Source organism: Mytilus trossulus, chromosome 4, assembly GCF_036588685.1.
Source record: "Mytilus trossulus isolate FHL-02 chromosome 4, PNRI_Mtr1.1.1.hap1, whole genome shotgun sequence".
NCBI classification, from domain to species: Eukaryota; Metazoa; Mollusca; class Bivalvia; order Mytilida; family Mytilidae; genus Mytilus; species Mytilus trossulus.
In genome coordinates this window covers 38,943,138-38,965,059 of record NC_086376.1, presented here as the reverse complement: position 1 = coordinate 38,965,059, position 21,922 = coordinate 38,943,138, and the positions used below count along the sequence as shown (strand labels likewise).

Genomic DNA, 21,922 nt, shown 5'->3' with positions numbered 1-21,922 from the left:
AAAAAGTATTGTATGTTGTCTATTTTTAATTTCTAAGTGTACCAATGAATTATACCTTATTTGTTTACACTTCTACACTTCTTGTGTAATTAAAACTCATAAGAGATTTTTTATCATGTGTTTTAAAGAAATACTGTGGATTCATTTATTTTTGTGGGAACTAATGTTCGTGCATTGAGGAAAACTTACATGTTCGTTGATCTTTTATTTCATGGTTTAGAAGATACTGCATATAAGCCTATAGAAAATTTATTATTTGTTGTACGTTTAATTTCATGGATCACCTGTAACCACAAAATCCACAAAAATTGATATCCAACGAATAGTAATGAATCCACAGTAGCCAATAAAGCTTTAATTAAGTAAATAAGGTGTATCCTTATAAGAAATGGGAAAGATACCAAATCAAAAACAAACTGACAATCACATGGAATAAAAGATCAATTGCTCTAAATAGCCTGTGTTGCTCATCTATGTTTATGGTCATATTCAACAAAAGAACTCCAACAATTTAGATGAGAAAATAATTCATGTTTATCTTGGTTTGCTGATCGTTTTGTATATAGATATAGGAAGATTTTGTATGAGTGCTAATGAGACAACTCTCCATCCAAGTCACAACGCCTAGTTTCTGTCCATCTTCTTTAGTTTTTGTTCAGAATACATGAGAGTAAAATTAATCCTAATTTAACGGCAATCACTCCTAAAAACAGTCAAACTCTACTAACTATATCCACAAAATTTAATTTAAATGTTAGTAGATCTTGCCTTTTTGATCATTTTTGTCCCGGTGAGAGTCGCAGTATGCGAAGCATTGGTATTACTACAGCAGGGAACCATAACTATTTGTTTTGATGTGGTATGAGTGCCAATGAGACAACTCTCCATCCAAATTACAATTTATAAAGGTAAACCATTGTAGGTCAAGGTATGGCCCTTCAACACAGAGCCTTGGCTCACACTGAACAACAAGCTATAAAGGGCCCCAAAATTACTAGTGTTAAACCATTCACACGAGAAAAACAACAGTCTTATCTATATAAAAAAACGAGAAACAAGAAACACGTATAAATTACATAAACAAACAACAACTACTGTACATCAGACTCCTGACTTAGGACAGGTGCAAACATTTGCAGCGCGATTAAACATTTTAATGGTACCAAACCTTCTCCCTTTTCTGAATCAATAGTATAACATCACACAACAGAGAAAAACACACGATATCCATCAGAGAGTAGATATAGGAAGATGTGGTGTGAGTGCCAAGGAGACAACTCTCCATCCAAATAACAATTTAAAAAGTAAACCATTATAGGTTAAAGTACGGCCTTCAACACGGAGCCTTGGCCCACACCGAACAACAAGATATAAAGGGCCCCAAAATTACTAGTGTAAAACCATTCAAACAGGAAAACCAACGGTCTAATCTATATAAACAAAACGAGAAACACGTATATATTACATAAATAAACGACAACTACTGTACATCAGATTCCTGACTTAGGACAGGTGCAAACATTTGCCTAACCTTGTCATCATTTTATTGATCAGTGATCAAGGTTGAAGTAACGTGATTTATAGGTCTGTTTCTCAAATAATATAAGCAGTAGGTCAACCATATGTGACATATATAATGACTGTAATGGGTACATCTCAGTCTGGTAGGTTTCATCTGAACTTGACCTCATTTTCATGGTTCATTGGTAAATGTTGCGTTTTTGTATTTTGGTTTGTTTTTCCAGTATTATTAGCACTAGGTCAATTATAATTTGTGTTTACAAAATTATAAGGTGTATATGTCTGTCTGACACCATTTATCTGACCTGAGTTTCTGTGATGATTTTAGTTAAACCTTTATCTTTAAGACTTTAGACATAAAATCAATAGTAAAGCAGGAAAGATATTTCAGCATGTGCACCCTTGTTATTTAAATTTTCTATTAATTCATTATAATCAGTATCAAGTAAATCAAAAACACAAAAACAAGTAACAGCAACAATTTGCAGTAGGATCTAATTGGGTTTTTTTCTCCAGGAAATCAGATGCAAGGTCTAGAGACCTATTATGTGTATATAATCCATTATAGGTCATTTTATGGCCTTCAACTGTTTCAAAACCCATACCCTATACATGAATATGGCATTTATAAAAAAATCCATAAGACTTAAATTTATCATTAGTCAAAATGTTAAGGCCATACAAGTACTTTTCTTTTGAGATTATTAGTGATTATGGTTGCAGAAAAACCTTTTATTAATGATTGAGTCCTGTTTTAAAACAGTATATATTGCTTGTTTGTATGAATATACACCAATTCAAAATGTATGTATATTTACCCAAATTTTTAAGTTTTCACAGGTCTCTAAATCTCTAAATATTTTACCATAAGTTAAAATTCATGAGACACATGCTGACATTATTGGAAATCTACATTTGCATTACCAGCATCATTGACTGTCTCTATTACAGGACCTGCCAATTGTATTTTTTGTTAATTGGTTCTCATTCTGAATATGCATCAAATATTTGCCACTGGACAATAAGCAACCAACAATCAAGACCACTTTCGGGTTCATCAGTAACCGAAAAAAAACTTATCAATTATGTGTGCCATTAAGAAGTCATTTACCAAATAGAGGGGATCGCCTGTATCCATGTACTATTAACGTTCATCAAGTGTCTTAGTGATCGTCATTGTGCAGTATATGTCACGAAATAGAAGTTCCTTCATAATATAAGTTCCAAATTGAAAAACTATTCTGGAATATTATTTCCACAGGAATAACAAGTGAAACTGAGCTACTGCTCACTGATGATACCCCTGCCGCAAGTGGATAATAGTAATAGTGTAAAAATATGCAAGTGTTCGGTAAACAGGAAGTTGTCGAGTGATGTATCTGAAAACGCATCACACGGTATAGCTGACTTATATAAATCCTAAAACCAAATTTCAGAAATCCTTGTATTGTAGTTCCTGAGAAAAATGTGACAAAAATTTTCAACTTGGCTATCATGTGTAAAATCATACAAGTGTTCGATAAACATGAAGTTGTCAAGTGATCAATCTGAAAACGCATCACACGGTATAGCCGACTTAGATAAACCCTGAAATCAAATTTCAGAAATCCTTGTATTGTAGTTCCTGAGAAAAATGTGACGAAAATTTTCAACTTGGCTATCAAGTGTAAAATCATACAAGTGTTCGGTTAACAGGAAGTTGTCAAGTGATCAATCTGAAAACACATCACACGGTATAGCTGACTTAGATAAACCCTGAAAACACATCACACGGTATAGCTGACTTAGATAAACCCTGAAACCAAATTTCAGAAATCCTTGTATTGTAGTTCCTGAGAAAAATGTGACGAAAATTTTCAACTTGGCTATCATGTGTAAAATCATACAAGTGTTCGTAAACAGGAAGTCGATGAATGATGAATCTGAAAACGCATCACACGGTATGGCTGACATATATAAATGTTGATACCAAATTACAGAAAGGGTGGATGTGTAGTTCTTGCGAAAAATGTGACGAAAGTTTAATGGGACAGACTGACTGACGGACGGACTGACAGACGGACTGACGGACAGACAGAGGTAAAACAGTATACCCCCCCTTTTTTAAAGCGGGGGTATAGAAAAATGTGACGAAAATTTTCAACTTGGCTATCATGTGTAAAATCATACAAGTGTTCGATAAACATGAAGTTGTCAAGTGATCAATCTGAAAACGCATCACACGGTATAGCCGACTTAGATAAACCCTGAAATCAAATTTCAGAAATCCTTGTATTGTAGTTCCTGAGAAAAATGTGACGAAAATTTTCAACTTGGCTATCAAGTGTAAAATCATACAAGTGTTTGGTAAACATGAAGTTGTCAAGTGATCAATCTGAAAACACATCACACGGTATAGCTGACTTAGATAAACCCTGAAACCAAATTTCAGAAATCCTTGTATTGTAGTTCCTGAGAAAAATGTGACGAAAATTTTCAACTTGGCTATCATGTGTAAAATCATACAAGTGTTCGTAAACAGGGAGTCGATGAATGATGAATCTGAAAACGCATCACACAGTATGGCTGACATATATAAATGTTGATACCAAATTACAGAAAGGGTGGATGTGAAGTTCCTGCGAAAAATGTGATGAAAGTTTAATGGGACGGACTGACTGACGGACAGACTGACGGACAGACAGAGGTAATACAGTATACCCCCCCTTTTTTAAAGCGGGGGTATAGAAAAATGTGACGAAAACTTTCAACTTGGCTATCATGTGTAAAATCATACAAGTGTTCGATAAACATGAAGTTGTCAAGTGATCAATCTGAAAACGCATCACACGTACGGTATAGCCGACTTAGATAAACCCTGAAATCAAATTTCAGAAATCCTTGTATTGTAGTTCCTGAGAAAAATGTGACGAAAATTTTCAACTTGGCTATCAAGTGTAAAATCATACAAGTGTTAGGTAAACAGGAAGTTGTCAAGTGATCAATCTGAAAACACATCATACGGTATAGCTGACTTAGATAAACCCTGAAACCAAATTTCAGAAATCCTTGTATTGTAGTTCCTGAGAAAAATGTGACGAAAATTTTCAACTTGGCTATCATGTGTAAAATCATACAAGTGTTCGTAAACAGGATGTCGATGAATGATGAATCTGAAAACGCATCACACGGTATGACTGACATATATAAATGTTGATACCAAATTACAGAAAGGGTGGATGTGTAGTTCCTGCGAAAAATGTGACGAAAGTTTAATGGGACGGATGGACTGACGGACGGACTGACGGACGGACTGACGGACTGACTGACGGACGGACTGACAGACAGACAGAGGTAAAACAGTATATCCCCCCTTTTTTAAAGCGGGGGTATAAATACAGTAGATGTTCCTAACGGAATAAATAGTATAGAATATTTGTTCCCACAGGTACAGGTATTATGACATTGTTTATAATAAAGTTTCCACTGGAACTTCTGTTAGGTGGAACAAATATACGTTGACAGATAAACTAGCAATTATGTGTATCTGTAGTTACTTTATATCAATTCCCTTATGATACTAGTGCTGATGGTCAATTATTAGAATTCAAATTGCCGAATAATTCATGCAATATAGCATCATAGTTTTCCAACCACTCACTCAACATGGGAAGGAAGTGATGATGTCCCTAAACACACAAGTGATGTTCACTAAAACCAAAGTGTTTGACGGAAATGCATCAAACTAACAGTTGTCTATTATTCAATCATTCAGTTCCACTACAAACTCAAATTTAGCTTAATATCTAAAATATGGACAAACTTTGGATCACTTCATGGAAAAATGGAGTGTTACAATGTGCCAGGTCCACAGGCACTTGTCTCAGAAAAAAAAATTCCTATATACCTTATTATAATAAGGTATATAGGAATTTTTTTTTCTGAGACAAGTGCCTGTGGCCAGGTCACTGAAATGTGAAGGATAAATAAATCAGTTTACTATATCAATATTTATTTCATATCAGCATTTTTAAAATACTTTCATTAATATACACATTAGTGTCAACAGCAATCAGAAAGATACATAATGCCACTCACAAAATAAATTAGTGTGCATTACATACAAAGCAGTCTGCAAGTTTCTACTATTTGTAAATGACTGACAAATGTTTTGTGAAGTACATTTCCATGTGGATAAATAGACAACCTGTCAATCAATTACTGAATTACAGAAAGTTGTTAAATCATACTATGAAAACCAAATTCTTACTATTTTTATCAGATAAGGCATGATCAAATCACCCTGTGTGTGTGTGTAAAGGGAGGAGAGAGCATGTTACTTTTTTGTTTTCAAATTGTTGAATTTTTTATTGAAAAAGAATTTGTTTCATGTTAAAAAGGAAATGAAAAAATCAAAATTAATAAACAAAATATCTGTTCCTGGTGTCTGATGAATTTATTTGAATTTTTAAATGTGTTGTAGCTCTACTAAAACTAATGTCATACAATTTTGAGATCTCTTTTGCAATATCAACATGAATTCTTAAAAAAATCAACCGGAACACACCTACAATAAAATGCTTCGCTGAGCACAGCCTGATACAACCGCAGAGGTTGAATCCTGAACAGTTGGGCCTAATTTGGACACAATATTCAAGCTTGATACTGTCTGAATTTGGATTTTTATCAATTATTTGACATTTGACATTCTGACATAAAACAAATGTCAACATCTTACAAATCTATTGTGCAATACTGTGCAATTAAAGATTTCTTCTTGAAAATTTATAAAATTTTAAAAAAAATTTGCTTTGGAGTGAAAACTGAACAGCTGTGAAAAATTTTGTAAATTTTATTGATCTCATTGAAAAAATATGTTTCTGAACTCAAATGAATGTAATTAAGAGCAAAATTCCTTTTTTGATTGTTATCTTTTAATACAGAGCTCATTAATTATGCAAAGATGTAAAGTCACTTCACAAGCCATGGCATAGTATGTCTAAAAGCAGACATAAGAAAAGTAATTATAACTTTAATTTCACATCAGCATTCAAATTAAAATTAAAATACTGTTTAAACTAAACTTTATTAAATTGAAATCAGTGGAGATGTCTTACATATTCTATCATATGCCTTTTGCCCAATCCAATTTAATTTATCAGAATAAAATACTGTTTAAACTGAATTGATTTTCTTTGCCTGATGAATTCTTTTTTTGACAGATTATCATTATCGATTACTAGAATTATCAATTTAAGTTTCTTTTCAAATTTTTATTATTTTAAAAATTTCTTCTTTTAAAACTGTCATAGATAAAAAATAGTTTATAAAAATACAAAAATGCACATTTTACATGCAAATACTAATAATGCATATAAAATAAGCTGTCAGGCTATAGGAAAACCACAGGATTGGGATTAAAATGCCGTTACACTTTTTGAATTATAACACTGTATACACTTTTGTTTCAAATCTTCTTGAAGATGTTTTTACAATAAAGACATTTAATATGGTTCCTAAGATAAACTTCCACTAAACATAGTAAGAAAATGTAAATATCAAACAGGTACATATTATGCCAAAACATGATCGAGTACCATGAGAAAAGACTCATAACCTTATGCCAGCTATAAAATGCCCCCAGTTAACCAAAAGTATAAAATTCAGGAGATAACTTTTTTGTTCTTTAATGAATTTCATGTTGATCACAATTCTTTGATACTCTCTTTTTAATTCATAAACAACTTCTTTTCTTTCTTGACAATTTTTTTTAAATACTTTGTCTCAAAATAATGCCATAATTTCCAATATGCTTTAATTTACTTCTATTTGCTACAACCCATGAAAACTCATTTCTGTTCCAACAACAAACATGAAAAAATATGTACTGTACCTTTAACGTTTACCAATCTCTAGATGTTTATTTGCTTTAAAATTTTCAAAAAACAACTTTTAACTTTTAAAGCAAGCTATAAAAAAATCAAGGTTTGAGCTTCTTAAAATATGCATAATTTTTATGAACTAAAATACAGTGCATACTTAATATAAATAAAAGCAGATGTGGGGTACATGTATAAGTCAATGAATCAAAAATCAAAAACATAACAAATATTGACAGTTTCTCACAAATCACTTTTTAAGGTAATAAGGACACACAGCAAAACAATTAGTTAATATGCATATAAAGTATCTTACACCTTCTTCTGGAGGACACCCATCTATAGACCCTCAATTAGATTGAGGAAGGGCTTATTCACCATTAATTGTTAAAAGTTGAACTTGAATAAATGAACGAACTCTATTGTCATTTTGTTAGCTGGAGTTAAGATAGACATGTTGATGCAATCAATTTATATGTAACAATCCATTATCAATATCCCCATTTAATATTTACAGTTCTGACTTTACATTGTCTTTTGTCTCTTTCCCATCCTGAGATGTTTGTGAAGTTTGTTTCTTGTCCTCTGATGGAACTGTCTCTTGTGACATTGTTCCTTCTTTATTAGTGTCTTTCAATTCAGAAGTTTCTTGACTTTCTGCATCTTGCGACATTTGCGATTCTTCATTCACATCTTGCAACATCTGTGAATCTTCTGTCATGTCCTGAGACATAGGTGTTTCTAGATTTTCTGTATCTTTGGATGAATTATTTTCATCAGCTTCCTCTGGTGTATCATCAAAGCCTTCTGGCAGCGGTGTTCCTGTTTGCTCACAATATTTTTTTGTTATAAATTTAAATATAGATTTCATACTTGTGTATGAGGTTAATTCATGCTTGTCTGTCCCTGTTTAAAAAAAAAAAAAAAAATCTATTTAGAGAACAAAAAAAAATATAAAACAAATGTGCAGTCGATATAATAAGAATTTGTTATTTATCGCTATTTTGTGCATTTTTCCTTTGGTCTTTTGTTTGTGATGATTTTTCTTGAGATGGAAAATAATTGCTAGAAAGTAAGGAGGCATGTGGCGTTGCTAATGAAATTGACATCAAATTGGTAAAATAGCGATAAACATATTATCATTGGTCATCTCAACTGGATTGCTTTTCTTGCTTTCTCCGTACCAACTCAAGCGAGAAAATCAATCTCATCGATATGATCAACTATAATCTATAAATCTCAAAGATTAAAACATATCACATGAACAAAATTGTAATAACATGAATGTATCATGTCAGGAGTCTTATCAGTGGTTATCAAAGGGCAGGAGCCTCATTAGTGGTTATCAAAGTACAGGAGCCTTATCAGTGGTTATCAAAGGTCAGGAGCCTCATTAGTGGTTATCAAAGGTCAGGAGCCTTATCTGTGGTTGTCAAAGGACAGGAGCCTCATTAGTGGTTATCAAAGTACAGTAGTCTTATCTGTGGTTGTCAAAGGTCAGGAGCCTCATTAGTGGTTATCAAAGTACAGAAGCCTTATCTGTGGTTGTCAAGGTCAGGAAATTTTGTCACATTACAAGTCTGACACTTGGGTTTAATGTGCAAGTTCCCTCTCAGTTGCTTAGCCAGACAAGAAGCACTTTAAATGATCTGGAATGTTCTTCTTTAGATTAGGCAATAACAAATCTGCATAGATTTATAACAGCTTAACGCTAAATATAAATTGTTTAAGGTTCTAAAATAAGTTTGAAAAACATGTTAAGTACTTTAAAACTTGTGATAGTTTCTTTTTTCCATTGAACAAAAGTATAGTATTTAAAATAAAATATTCCAAAAAGGAAATGCTTCATCTACTTTGATAATCCAAAGCTGAAAACCACAAATTAAAAATGAATCAAGGTTTTAACCACAAACCATGAATATTGAAGGTCACAAATAAAAGTACTTTCAATTTCTATTATCTTACCTGCTGAAAGAGTTGGGGTATAATCTACATGTGTCTTTAACTTTGTGTCTAATTTATCATAAGATGATGCCCAATTTACACCTCGCTGAAATAAATTACGGCATGGATAAGAAATTCAATGAAACAATACACAGAATATAAACTGCTGAAAAACAAACTTCAAAATGAAAACAATAATTTGTTATAGTTTATATCAAGCTTAATAAAAGTGTATACATTATGTTCTTTTAGAAGAATCACATTGTAATCATTTTACTGATTTGTTTATAATACCTAAACCTCAACATTATGAATCCTTTCTACTGGAATCAAATGCATTGTGCATTACTATGCTGGATACTGTGGATTTATCATTTTTCGTTGGATACCAATTTTTGTGTTTTTTGTTGGAACAAGTAAATCAATTCAACTAATGGCATATTTCTTATAGGTGTGCACGCAGACTTCTGCAAAACCACGAAATTAAATATCAATGAACATGCACCTTTTTGTGAATCCACGAAAATTGGTACCCACGTAAATTAATGAATCCACAGTACTAGTACATGTAATATATGTGTTATAAAGATGGCAAATATCTTATGGAAAGGTGAACAGACACTTAAAAATGCTCAATCATTACAATGCAATCTAGAAATTTCAAGTTTTTTCACATGATTTTTTTTCTACCTTCCCCCCCTTTTTATAAGTATGTCCCTGTACCTTATAATATTGCTAATAGGGAGCATAAAAACCTCTAACAATCATTAGGAAATAGTTCTTTTTCATTAAAACTGTTATCATACCTCAACAAAGAATTTAACAGTCTCCTCTGTTGTTTCTTGGTGTTGAAAACTGTGGACAGAATCGGTAAAGGCCATAGCAAACACTCTCGCCTGAAATTCCTTCAAGAAAGTGTTCACCTAAAAAAGAAAAAAAAATGCACATCCTTTTATTAAAGTTAGGAAAATACTATACTTTTCATGCAGTTTTTAAGGCTTGTCACACAGTATTTGCTTGCTAATATGATGATGCTTTAAAACAAGAGTTGTATTCATCAAAATATGCTTGTTATATTTCAACAATTATATTTTCCCCAGTCCATAGTTACTTTACTTTTCCCCATTATTTTTTTATATAATCACCTAATGTTGACATGTTCTCAACTTTCATTTGTCAAAATTCTTTTATCTAATGAAAACACTTGCTATTCACCATTTTTTACATTCATGAAGCCTTAAAACTATTGAATTTTCAAATTTCACTTCTTTGTCCTATTTGTAATTAGTGATAATTTTTGAATAAATATCAATATATTCTACTGTTAATTAAATTCATTTTGATGCTAATAATACAGTTGTAAACATGTATCTATTCCTGATATGAGGAATGCTCTTTGGCTCAAAGGGGCATTATCTGTCCAATTTCTGTTCACTGATTTGACCTAAATTCTAATATATTTGATTCATAGCATACTAAAACATGTATCCCAATTGTGATAGCTCAAACAGAAACAACTTACAATGCATGGGCTTGTTATAATGGATCAGTATGTTGTGTGTACTTGAATATAGACAACATCTAATAAACCATCGAGATGACCACGGAAAAATGCTGATTCTTATATGACTAGACATTAACATAAAGATAGATATAATACACAGCCAGGCAAGTGCAAGCATTTAAGTATTTTATTTGTGAGGTCTGATTGTTTCAAGTCATTGATTAAAAAATATTTAAATCCTCATTTTTCCTGTTAAAGAATAAATTTTGGGTGCAGAACCAATCAATGAAATAGGCTTCCCCTTAAGTTTCACTTTCTAATGAGGACATTCTTTTCTTTTTAATGACTGAACATTCTTTATGTTCTCATAGCATTGGATGAACAGCTCACATGTTATTGCAAAGAAAAGACACAAAGTGTCATTTTCAATCTGTATAGGACCACTGGAAGTCACGGTTAAAAATCAACAAAGTCAATCCAGTACTCTGCAAGACTGCATAGGTTAGTTGAAAAAACTTACCAAATTTAAAACACACACACCACCATAACTGTGAGCAACAATGGCTATGTTCTTAGCCTGGGCAGGCTGAACAAATGTTTCCCATAAGTATGTAGTATGTTTTTCTGGACTCTCACTTCCCTATAAGATAAAATGATGACCGTAATATTGATCAGTTCATCTAAAGATTATTCTATAATTTTTTTTAACATTTTCACTATATTTTACAATAAAAATAGTCATTAGCTGTCCAGGAGTCTGTTTCACAAAAAAACTTACAATTAAGATTGATCGTAAGTATACTGAATTGTTCTTAACTTACGACAATCATGAGTTTTTTTGTGAAACTGACTCCTGAACCTCAGAAAAATTGGTATCTATTGAAATATATGAAACAAGGTAAATAGTTTTAATATTTTCTATACATGTACCAGTATACATGTACCAAGTAATTTAAATTTGCGGAGACTAAATTATTTATCTTTCATACCATACGATACACTAACAGCTAAAATACAAACCCTTATTTTCTTTTTGGTTTTGCCTACTTTGGCAGTGTTAATATTGGTATTAGCTACTATTACACCATAGCCATTGGACATGGCCCATTTAATATATGGAAGCTGTGTACCACTTTCCAGGCAGTCATTCATTATCAATCTGTAAATGGTAAAAGCAGTGAAATTTACTTTCAAAGTACATTTTAATAGTTTTGTTGTAGAAAAACAAAACTTATGGCAAAAATGAGTTAACCATCTCCAAATTTTCCTTTCAAACCAGTCAGTTAATTAAATTCACTTCAATTTCTATCAACAGCTTTATTCTAAAGACTTTTGCGAGTACAAAAAAAAGCAAACATAAATCGTTGCACAGATTTAAAACTTGGATCTTTCCTTATCTAACTACATTAAATGAATTTGAAAATCGTGAAATTGAATTGTTGTGAAATAGGCTAGAAAGGGCTAAATGCAAAATGAAGTATCCACAAAAATAGGTTGCTTTATAGAAGTATATCTTTAGAGTTGATGTCCTCAATTGCTTAACAACTAAGACATAATATCCCTCATAATAATAAAGCTTAGAGTTGATGTCCCAAAAAGCAAAACAAATACAGCATAATATTCCTCCTAATAATTTAGCTTAAAGTTGATGTTCCAAATAACAAAACAACTACAACATAATACCCCCTCCCCTTCATAAATAAGGAATACTACATAACACTTTACCTTCTTGCCCATTGTCCAGCTTTCACTGGCCCTGAACCATGGATTAATATCAATAATTTATCTGTATTACTCTGTGCATCTTTTGATTGGAAGAAGAAGGAAGTAGGGTCATCTGCTTCAGCATCTAACTACAATAAAGTACATTTGTTTGTAAACACAATTTTATTTTGTATCCAGAAAACTCTACAATCTTTTAATCAGTTTAATTAAGGTCTGGAGCTGGTATGTCACTAACTGCTAGCAGTTCTTTGCTAACTTATGTATCATGTCATTTTGATTAGTTTCTTTTGCTGACATAGGACTGTGGGTATTGCTGTGTGTTAGTTTTTCTATATTGGCTACAGGTATATGGAGGTTTAAGATCTCACAAAGCATATTTAAGCCTGCTGCATTTTTGAACATGTCCCAAGTCAGATGCCTCTTGCCTTATTTGATCTTGTATGTTTTTTAATTTAGTATAGGTCAGTGATATGTTTTGGACATACATTTTCACTGAACTTTTTGTTTATGAGCCAGCTAAAGCCCCACCTCAGGTGCAGGATTTTCTCGCTGTGTTGAATACATGTTGGTTGCCATAGCCTGTTTTTTGCTCTTAGGTTGAGTTGTTGACTCTTTGACACATTCCCCATTCAATGTTCAATTTTAGGTTATCTGCACTTTAGAAAGATACAGTGACACAATAAAAAGCCATTTACATAGCTTGGTAAATTTAGTTTTGAAAGCTATACATTCAAAACTCTTATGATATCACAAAGTTGTCTTTAATTTTAGTATAATAATGAAACTTTTGAATGACAATCTTGGAAACTCATTGATGTCCATCACTTGTTTTACTTACTGGAATGCTAACTCTTTCTAAACCTTCTTTTTCTAGAAGTTCATAGACATAGTCTGTTATGATCTGTAATAAGAAATAAAGGAATGGTTAATGAGGAAGGATGACCAACATTAGGGCTGTTCCATAAAAAAACATACATGTGACCCAGGGAGGGCAATTATGGGTAGATGCGAAATATTGTGTTGTATGCAGGACTTTAAATGGCTTCTATGGATGGTCGTTCTGTTTTCAAAATGCCTTCCCTGGATACAATGTACATTTTAATGGAACATCCCTTAACAAATATGGTAATCATTGATTTTTTTTGGTTTTGAACATCACATTCAACACTGTTGTCTATTTCATGACATCCTGTTTTTATTTGATGGAAGAAGCCAGATTAGAAGGAGAGAATCAGTGACCTTAAGTGTTATTCAAACTCACAACCTGGGTGGTATATATGTAAGGGGTACAGTAGATGAACTTCTTATACCATTTGGCAACCGAGGCCACCTGTCATGAAGACAGCTATTTCACAGTCAATATAATATTATCTAAAAGCTTGCCAAGACTTGTGATGACTTAGAATTATATGTAATAATGGTGTGTGTCTTCCATTGTAGACTGTGTGTATTTGTTGATTTTTTAAATAATTATGAAAAATATATAAACAAATAAAAGACTAACATCACCAATAGCCTCATATCTTTTCTGGTTATATCTATGGTTATCTTCTTTTTCTACAAAGTTATAGCCATTGCCTGTTTCTATATTCCTCAACTGTCCATCTGAAGAAGAAAAATAATTCATTAGTTTAAGATTCACAAATTATCAGTGTGTGTCTCATTGGGATCTAATAAGCATGACGAAGGATTGGCTGATTTTTATGTAAAATGATTTGTGAAAGTCAAATTATCAAGAGAGAAATCTGACAAGACAATAAGCTGAATCTTAGATCAGTATATATAAATTTTCCTGTTAGCAGAAAATGATATTATTTCCAACCCAGTTGTTTGAAACTTTGTACAGAAAATATTTTCAATGTTTTACAACAAAATTTGTAGTGAAAAGATCAAGATTCTTTCTCAGGCATAGTAAGCCCAGATTCTTCAGCTTGGTTTAACTCTACGTTATGTTCCGGCTCTTCAGTGTTTGTTTTAGGTTTGCTTACTACAAAAAATTTACCTCATGCATCACAACTTTTTATTTTTTTTTTTCCTTTAAATAATATTTCTAGAAAAAAAGGACCATTACCTTCATTGAAATGGTATCCAAATCCTTCTAATGTCGTAGGAAAGTCATAATCTGCTAAAAAAAATAATAATTAAAAGAAAAAAAAATCATATTAAAGAAATTTTATCTAAACATTCAATGGTATTTACATTAATTTATCACGCTCTAAAGATACAAACACTAGAACTTTGCAATCTATGACTCTGGAATGTCTCAACTCTACATACATAATAAAAATGTAAAATGAAAATGAGGATTTTTTGGGGTATTAGTTTTCATGAAATTTGAAATTAATCATGAATTTTAAGGAGGTCTGCTTATCAATTTTTCAATTCTTTCCTATCATTTACTAATTTTTACTGCTGAGGTTCTCATTTTGTAATGCATTACAATAACATTTCTGCATTTATTTGTCAGTCCCAAGTCAGGAACTCTAGCTCTAGCCTTTGTTAATCTTGTGGTTTTTTTTATTTGTTAGTTTCCAGTGGCGAATCCAGAACTTTTCCTAAGGGGGGGCCCGCTGACTTAGACTGACCTAAGAGGGGGCCCACTCCAGTCATGCTTCAATGATTCCCTATATAATCAACCAAATTTTTCCCACAAAAGGGGGGGGGGGGCCCTGAGCCCCCCAGGGCCCCCCTGGATCCGCCTATGGTTTCAGAATTTTAAGTGTGGCATCTACTGTCGATTCATTTATTTTAGTGGGTATCAATTTTTGTTGGTAAAGGAGAACTTGTATGTTCAATGATATTTAATTCCTTGGTTTACCAGTACCCACGAAATCAAACGAATAATAATGAGTCCACAGTATTTTAGGAACTAGTATACATTATTGTTGAGAGGCAAGCTGAAGCGCGCCTCTTGGTTGGGGATTTTGTAGACCTGTTAATGGCCTTGTGCTGTTTTCTGCTTAGCTCTTTGATCTGGTTGTTGTTTCTTTGACACATTACCCATTTCCATTCTCTATTTTTTGTATGTTAAATACTGGTATATTTACCTTCTTCTTCATCTTCAAACATTTTCTGTAAATAAAAAAACAACACTTTTTTAATTCAAAGCATAGTCATGTCTCATGTGCCTGTCTTTTTATATTATTTTTTTTTAATTCTGATACTATTTAATTCAGAATGTCTAAAATTGCTCTCCAGGCTCATCTAGAATATGGAAGTCCCTGTTATTCTTTATCTGCATGTATACCTATATCACTAATTAAATTTTATTTAAAGTCATAAGAAACCTCAAATTAAAAAAAAAATATGCCTATGTTTTTTAAAACTCAATTGATAGTTTTCACTATACAACTTATGTACATATACTTTTTTCTGAGGAAAATTCTTTAATTTGTCCACATTTAAAAGAAGTTTACTTCTTTTTAATTGCTTGCTTCTAGAAAGCAATTCACCAACATATTTTCCATATGCATAGTGACCTGAGCGTAACCCTACTCGTAAAAATCCGGTGATCGCAATACGCATGGATCTGTTAATGTATCTGAATGCACATGTATGTTAAACACATGCTCAATACCCATGTTTTTTGTACTTTGTTTACTACAAAGTGACAATTGGTAAACTTTAGCTTCAAAACACAGCATTTAATGAGCAGCCATACTTGTTAAATCAGACAGAGAGAAAAAATATTGCAATTATACTATATTTTGCGTAAAAAAACATGCACAGAGGACTAAGTTTATGATACATACATGCATTGGTTCAAGAATTTGATAAACATTATTTTTCACCACTCATTCGTTTCATATTACTTTAATTACAATGTTCATTTGTACATTAAAAATACATTGTGCATGTGCCAACAAAAAAAATAGTGTTAATGCATGTTCAAATTTTAATGACAGCTAAATTTTAGTTTCAGTTAATGTTAGTTAAATCTCAATTTAAATTCAATAAGTCACTTTTCTAAGAATCCTTAGATTTTGCTTCATAGGATAGAATGTTAAAAGATCTTAAAAAACAACCTACATGAACTATAGACTTTTGATTTACCCTTAAATAAAAATAAAATCTTAAGAGACTGATAATCATAAGTGTATATAGCTGTGGAACCGTAGCTCTTAGGTCCTTATGTTATTGTTTACTATTTGCGGACCATAGATATGGTCCGCAAAATCAAAAAAAATCATAAAGGACCATAAGAGTTACGGTTCTGCAGCTAAAGTTTATAATGGTACCAAAGTTGTGTGCAAAATTTTACCAAAATCTGTGACAAAGACTATTTACAATTCTTTGACCTGAATTATAACAAAAAAAATATTTGATTTTTATTAAACATCAGTTTCAGCCCTACTGTGCTAATTTGTGGCTGTCAGTTTATATTCATGATATTGGTGGAGGATGTCAGAGTGCCACTAAAAAAACATGACCTTTGAGGGGGGATGGATCTTTATAGGGACTTCAGGATCCTTCAGAATTATTTTTTTTTTTGGGGGGGGGGTATTTTGGGATGATGGAATTTTAATTTCTTTAAATTCAGGACCTTAGGATTTCATGTTTTTAAAGCCTGGGATTTCAGGATCAGGATCCCTATGAAATAATATTAGGTAAAGCACACACTTTCTAAATATATATGCTGGTTACTTCTTATAAATCTGTCCTAGCATTAAGAAAGTGTGTGCTTTACCTAATATCATTTCTTTTTACTATATATAATTCAATACATGTACATATTATTAACAAGCTATATCCTTTAAACAACAGTTCATCATCTTTGAACTGGTGTACAGTAACAATATGCATGTATAATATATTCGGGTGGGGAAATAATTGCATATTATAAACTAAGGGTGAAAGTCTGTCCAACTTTGCATAAAATATTTTGAAATAAACTTTTCTATTCTAAATATATTTCACCTACATGCATACATTAATACAATATATATGCTATTACATTTCATATGAAAATCCTGTCACATGACATAAGTCACACGATCATATGTTTTCCCCACCAAAAATCTAATTTTTCATATGCTACATGTATCTTATATCACAGATATATCTGTAAATGTATTAGACCTCAAACTCAACTGTGCCAAGCAATGATCTAAAAACTTGTGTGACAAGCTGCTTGACAAGTTTTTCAGCCTCAAAAGTAGAAAGATAGAATTCTATATGGGCTAATGATGTTGTTCTTGTATAACCTGTGATTCAACGAAAAAACACAATGTTTGATTAATATCTTTTATTAAAACAATGCCCTTTTCATATTATCATATCACACGTTAAATGCCCTTTTTAAGGATTGGCACCCTGCCCTTTTGAAATCCTAGCTGGAACACTGTAATTACGAGTCCAGTGCATTTTTTGTAAATTTAAACTGACTGACAAATTAAGTTGAAATATTTGTTTATTGCACCGACATATAGAATTTGGAATTGTTGGGATGAATGTTAGCTATATTTTTTATGAAGCATGATTTCAAAGCAAATCAGCAGATATAAAATTATAAAATAAATAAAAATAGTACCTTGGTTAAGAACGAGTAAAAGCTACCCATAGTCAACTGTTTTAACTGGTTTAATCCTACAATAAATATTTTACAAATTCTTAGTTTAAACTACATAGAATGCAAATTTCCTTTATAAGTCAAATTAGTCAACACTAAAAATGTACAAGTTTGAAAATGAATACCGCATCATTAGTTAAATAGTTTTGAATAATGTGAATTAACAGGAATACTAAGTTATTCTATTAAAGGACAAATGGAAGAGAATGTACATGATTCATGGCATTAAAAAGAAGATAAATCTACCTTCTTGACAGTAATGACAATGGTGATTAATTTTCAAATGTTTAAAAGGCTTCACTTCTGGTTTGGGTGTAAACAATGTTTTGTCATACTTACTATTTACTTTTTTTTTAAAAAAGCTTTCCAGAAGTTTTAAGATAAATGTGATGAGGGTGAGCAAAGAAACCTTCATGAAAATAGTTTGATACATTGTACATAATTAAATGACTTTTTACAAAAGAAAATTTAACATTTTTTCGGAGACCACTAGCACAGCCTCTGTATGAATCAGCATACAATTTACAAACTGTAAGTGTAGGACATATTCAATGTAAAATTTACTATGTGCTATCAGTTAATTATCTTAAATTAGAAGGTTCATATAATTAACATATGTTTAAACAGAAATAGTTATAATGCATAGCAATAAATCTTTTCAAATGATTATTATTCTATTATAGTTTCATTGATATTTTGGCAAAGCATTGTTTTCTTCTTACATTAGTACCAAAATATAAATACTTTTCTTGCTATAAAATGTCAAAGTCTTCACTCACTAATGGTTCAATGAACATGAGAGATGATTGAACAATGCATTTTCCTTTTCAATTTATAGTTTCCCTACCTGCTTTTTAGGGAGGGGGGGGCTTAAAATGTATATATCTTATTGGCATTTACAAATAACTTTCCTACCTTATATTTGACAAATAAGATACATCTTTACTACCCTAGGGGAAATGTCCAATCCCTCCTGTTTTAATTGGAAAGGAGCATGAACCTTTTTTATTTGGTACTTTCATTAAAACTGCAATTTGTTAGGTTGTGAATACCTATAGCAGTTTGGGCTAGAATAGCTCAATCTGGCTATATACATCTAAATGTACATGTAAAAACAGATTACCAAAAAAAAAAGAGCAGAGTTCGATTGTTCCCTACTTCAAAGTTTTTACAAATATCTTAGAGAAATGAAGGCTTAAAATCCAATAGAATGCAATTTCCAACATAATTAATATTTCAAAGAGGCATTATATATATACTTGATTGTCACTAATTTTCCTTGAGGCCCTCACACTCCACTCACAATGCAATTCACACAAGTTATGAAGAAATTGTGTGAATTGCATTGTGAGTGGAGTGTGAGGGCCTCAAGGGAGAATAGTGTTTGTACTAATTGAGCATACCCTCTTGAAATAAAGATTATTATTATTATTATTATTATTATTATAATTTCTAATGTGTCAGAGACATTATTACCATAAACCTTTGACATATTTGATATAGAGTTGACAAAAATTGTATACTTTAGAAATAATTGATGCATGCTATGCTTTATTGTAGTTTTAACATGGGTAAGCATTATATTCATGATTATTTTCGCCCGATCGATAGTGAGGGCTAAAATAACACAAATATAATAATAATGCTTACCCATGTTAAAACTACAATAGATTATAGCTTTCATCAATTATTTCGATTCTGATAAGGACAATTAAGGAAGTTTCTATGTCTGATTTGTATAAGTTCAGAGCGTTTGTGTAGGCTCTTCCACAAATCTCCCTTTTTTGTTTGTACATGTTGTAAACAAGCAAACAACTGGCAATGGTGATTTTTCAGAGGGAGGAGTTTTAAAAAGCCAGCATGAACAGCTGTCATATAAAGGTCAAATTTTCAATTGCAAAACATTACAGCCATATTAAATGTATATTAAATGCATGCCAATTTGATAAAATTTATTATTCTGCAGTAGTCAATACACGCATGTGAAAACAAATTTTATTGGAATAAGAGCATGGGTTTATTCATAAAGCAAAAGAAGCGCATCAAATAAGAATATTAAATAAGACTGAACCAACAGTCAGGGGGAATTTCTATGCCCCCTACATCACATTGCACTGGGGACAATTAATTTATCCCTATGCCTTTAGAGAAAAATGTTCATGAATTTTGGAGATCTCCATGTTAAGAGCCTTTTCTTAAAGATGTTTTCCTTTATCTAAATAATGGATTTTAAAAATTGTAATGGATATATACATAAAATAATCCCAAAATCTACTTAAAAACATTGAATCATCATTTATTTAAAAATTTGCAACTTACAGTGTATAGAACTTAAAGGAGCACTAGCTACGATATATATAAAAAAAATAAAGTATATTTTTTTTAGATTAATCATTAATTAAATTGGAATAATGAAATAATAATTTACTTTTAGCAATCAATTTGCTTTAATTTTGTTGAAATATGCGATTATACATAATTTTTGACTGATTCACTTGCAAGTGAAAACGTCATCATCATTCTAACCGGTATTCATGTGAACTTAATTTAACCCCCTAGCTAGAGACTGACCACGCATGCATTGTACGTGAACTGGTTATTTAAAGAAAAAAAATGTCAACAATGAAAGTGAAACTACGGTAAATCATTTGATTGCTAATTCGATCCACATAAATCATTCTTATACGGTTAAAAACAATGAGAAACTTATATTTTTAATCTATAAATTCAAATCAAACAGACCTATAAAAATCCAATTGCACGTGCTGGTTTAACCTATTCATATCTTTATTTGTGTTTACATCGCTTATATGGTCATCTGAGGTCAAATGATAGTTAATTAGATGGCGTCTGGATTTAAATACACACGAAACGAACCTACATATCATCTACTCCATGCTCTGTAAACTGTTTATTTTAAACGTTTGATAGATTGGATAAATGTTTTATATTGCTATTAATCAAATATGAGAATTTGAGTCAAATTGGTGACCATGAATTTGACAGCTAGTGCCCCTTTAATATGTGTTTTGAATTGTGCAAAATGCAAAATTTTCTTAAGATAAACATTGTGTGTAGTTGAACTTTATAAAAGTATGATTTCTGTTACGGTCAAATATCCAAAATCTAAATACATGGCCATGGATTGATTCAGTATATCAAAGAATCCCAAGAATTTAATTTTTGATGAAACCAAACAAAGTTTAAGTTTGGACCCTTTTGACCTCAATGTGGACCAATTTGATAACAGGGCCCAAAAATGAAAAATCTAAATACATGGTTAGATTTAGCATACATGTATCAAAAAAACCCGTACATGTCCATTCAAATTTTGTTGAAATCAAACAAAATTAAATTTTGGACCCCAATTTGGAACCAACTTGAAAACTGGGCCCATAATCAAAAATCTAAATACATGATTAGATTCAGCATATCAATGAACCCCAAGAATTCATTTTTTGTTAAAATCAAACGAAGTTTTATTTTAGACCCTTTGGACCATAACGTGTAGACCAATTTGAAAATAGGATCCAAAATTCAAAATCTAAACACATGGTATTAATCCACATATAATTTTTTTTGATGAAATCAAACAAAGTTTAATTTTGGACCCTTTGAACAAATGTAGAACCTCATGTGGACCAATTTAAAAACGAGGACCAAATTCCGAAATCTTAATACAATGTTAGATTCAGCATGTTTAAGAACCCAAAAAAATCAAGAATAAAACCCCATTGAAATTGGTCAAGAAATAAGCAATTTAAACAAAGTATTAGAAAACTATAGTTTTGGCCCTTTTTT

At 31.6% G+C, this 21,922-nt stretch overlaps 1 protein-coding gene across 4 annotated transcripts in view; it reads right to left on the bottom strand.

Annotated features, from left to right (window-relative positions):
• Window positions 1-5,495: 5,495 nt before the first annotated feature.
• Window positions 5,496-21,922, bottom strand: part of LOC134715269 (cotranscriptional regulator ARB2A-like) — a 44,092-nt gene continuing 27,665 nt past the window's right edge. Inside the window, exons 3-13 of one of the 4 annotated variants that reach the window (XM_063577345.1) lie at window positions 18,083-18,138; window positions 15,600-15,624; window positions 14,624-14,677; window positions 14,057-14,157; window positions 13,391-13,453; window positions 12,553-12,680; window positions 11,848-11,986; window positions 11,348-11,467; window positions 10,130-10,246; window positions 9,345-9,429; window positions 5,496-8,285 (exon numbers count right to left, since the gene is read on the bottom strand). In XM_063577345.1, the coding sequence (XP_063433415.1) occupies window positions 7,891-8,285; window positions 9,345-9,429; window positions 10,130-10,246; window positions 11,348-11,467; window positions 11,848-11,986; window positions 12,553-12,680; window positions 13,391-13,453; window positions 14,057-14,157; window positions 14,624-14,677; window positions 15,600-15,624; window positions 18,083-18,112 (1,257 nt within the window). In that variant the 5' untranslated portion in view covers window positions 18,113-18,138 and the 3' untranslated portion in view covers window positions 5,496-7,890. The remainder of the gene's footprint in view (window positions 8,286-9,344; window positions 9,430-10,129; window positions 10,247-11,347; window positions 11,468-11,847; window positions 11,987-12,552; window positions 12,681-13,390; window positions 13,454-14,056; window positions 14,158-14,623; window positions 14,678-15,599; window positions 15,625-18,082; window positions 18,139-21,922) is intronic. The other 3 variants (XM_063577346.1, XM_063577344.1, XM_063577343.1) reach the window with 3 other exon arrangements.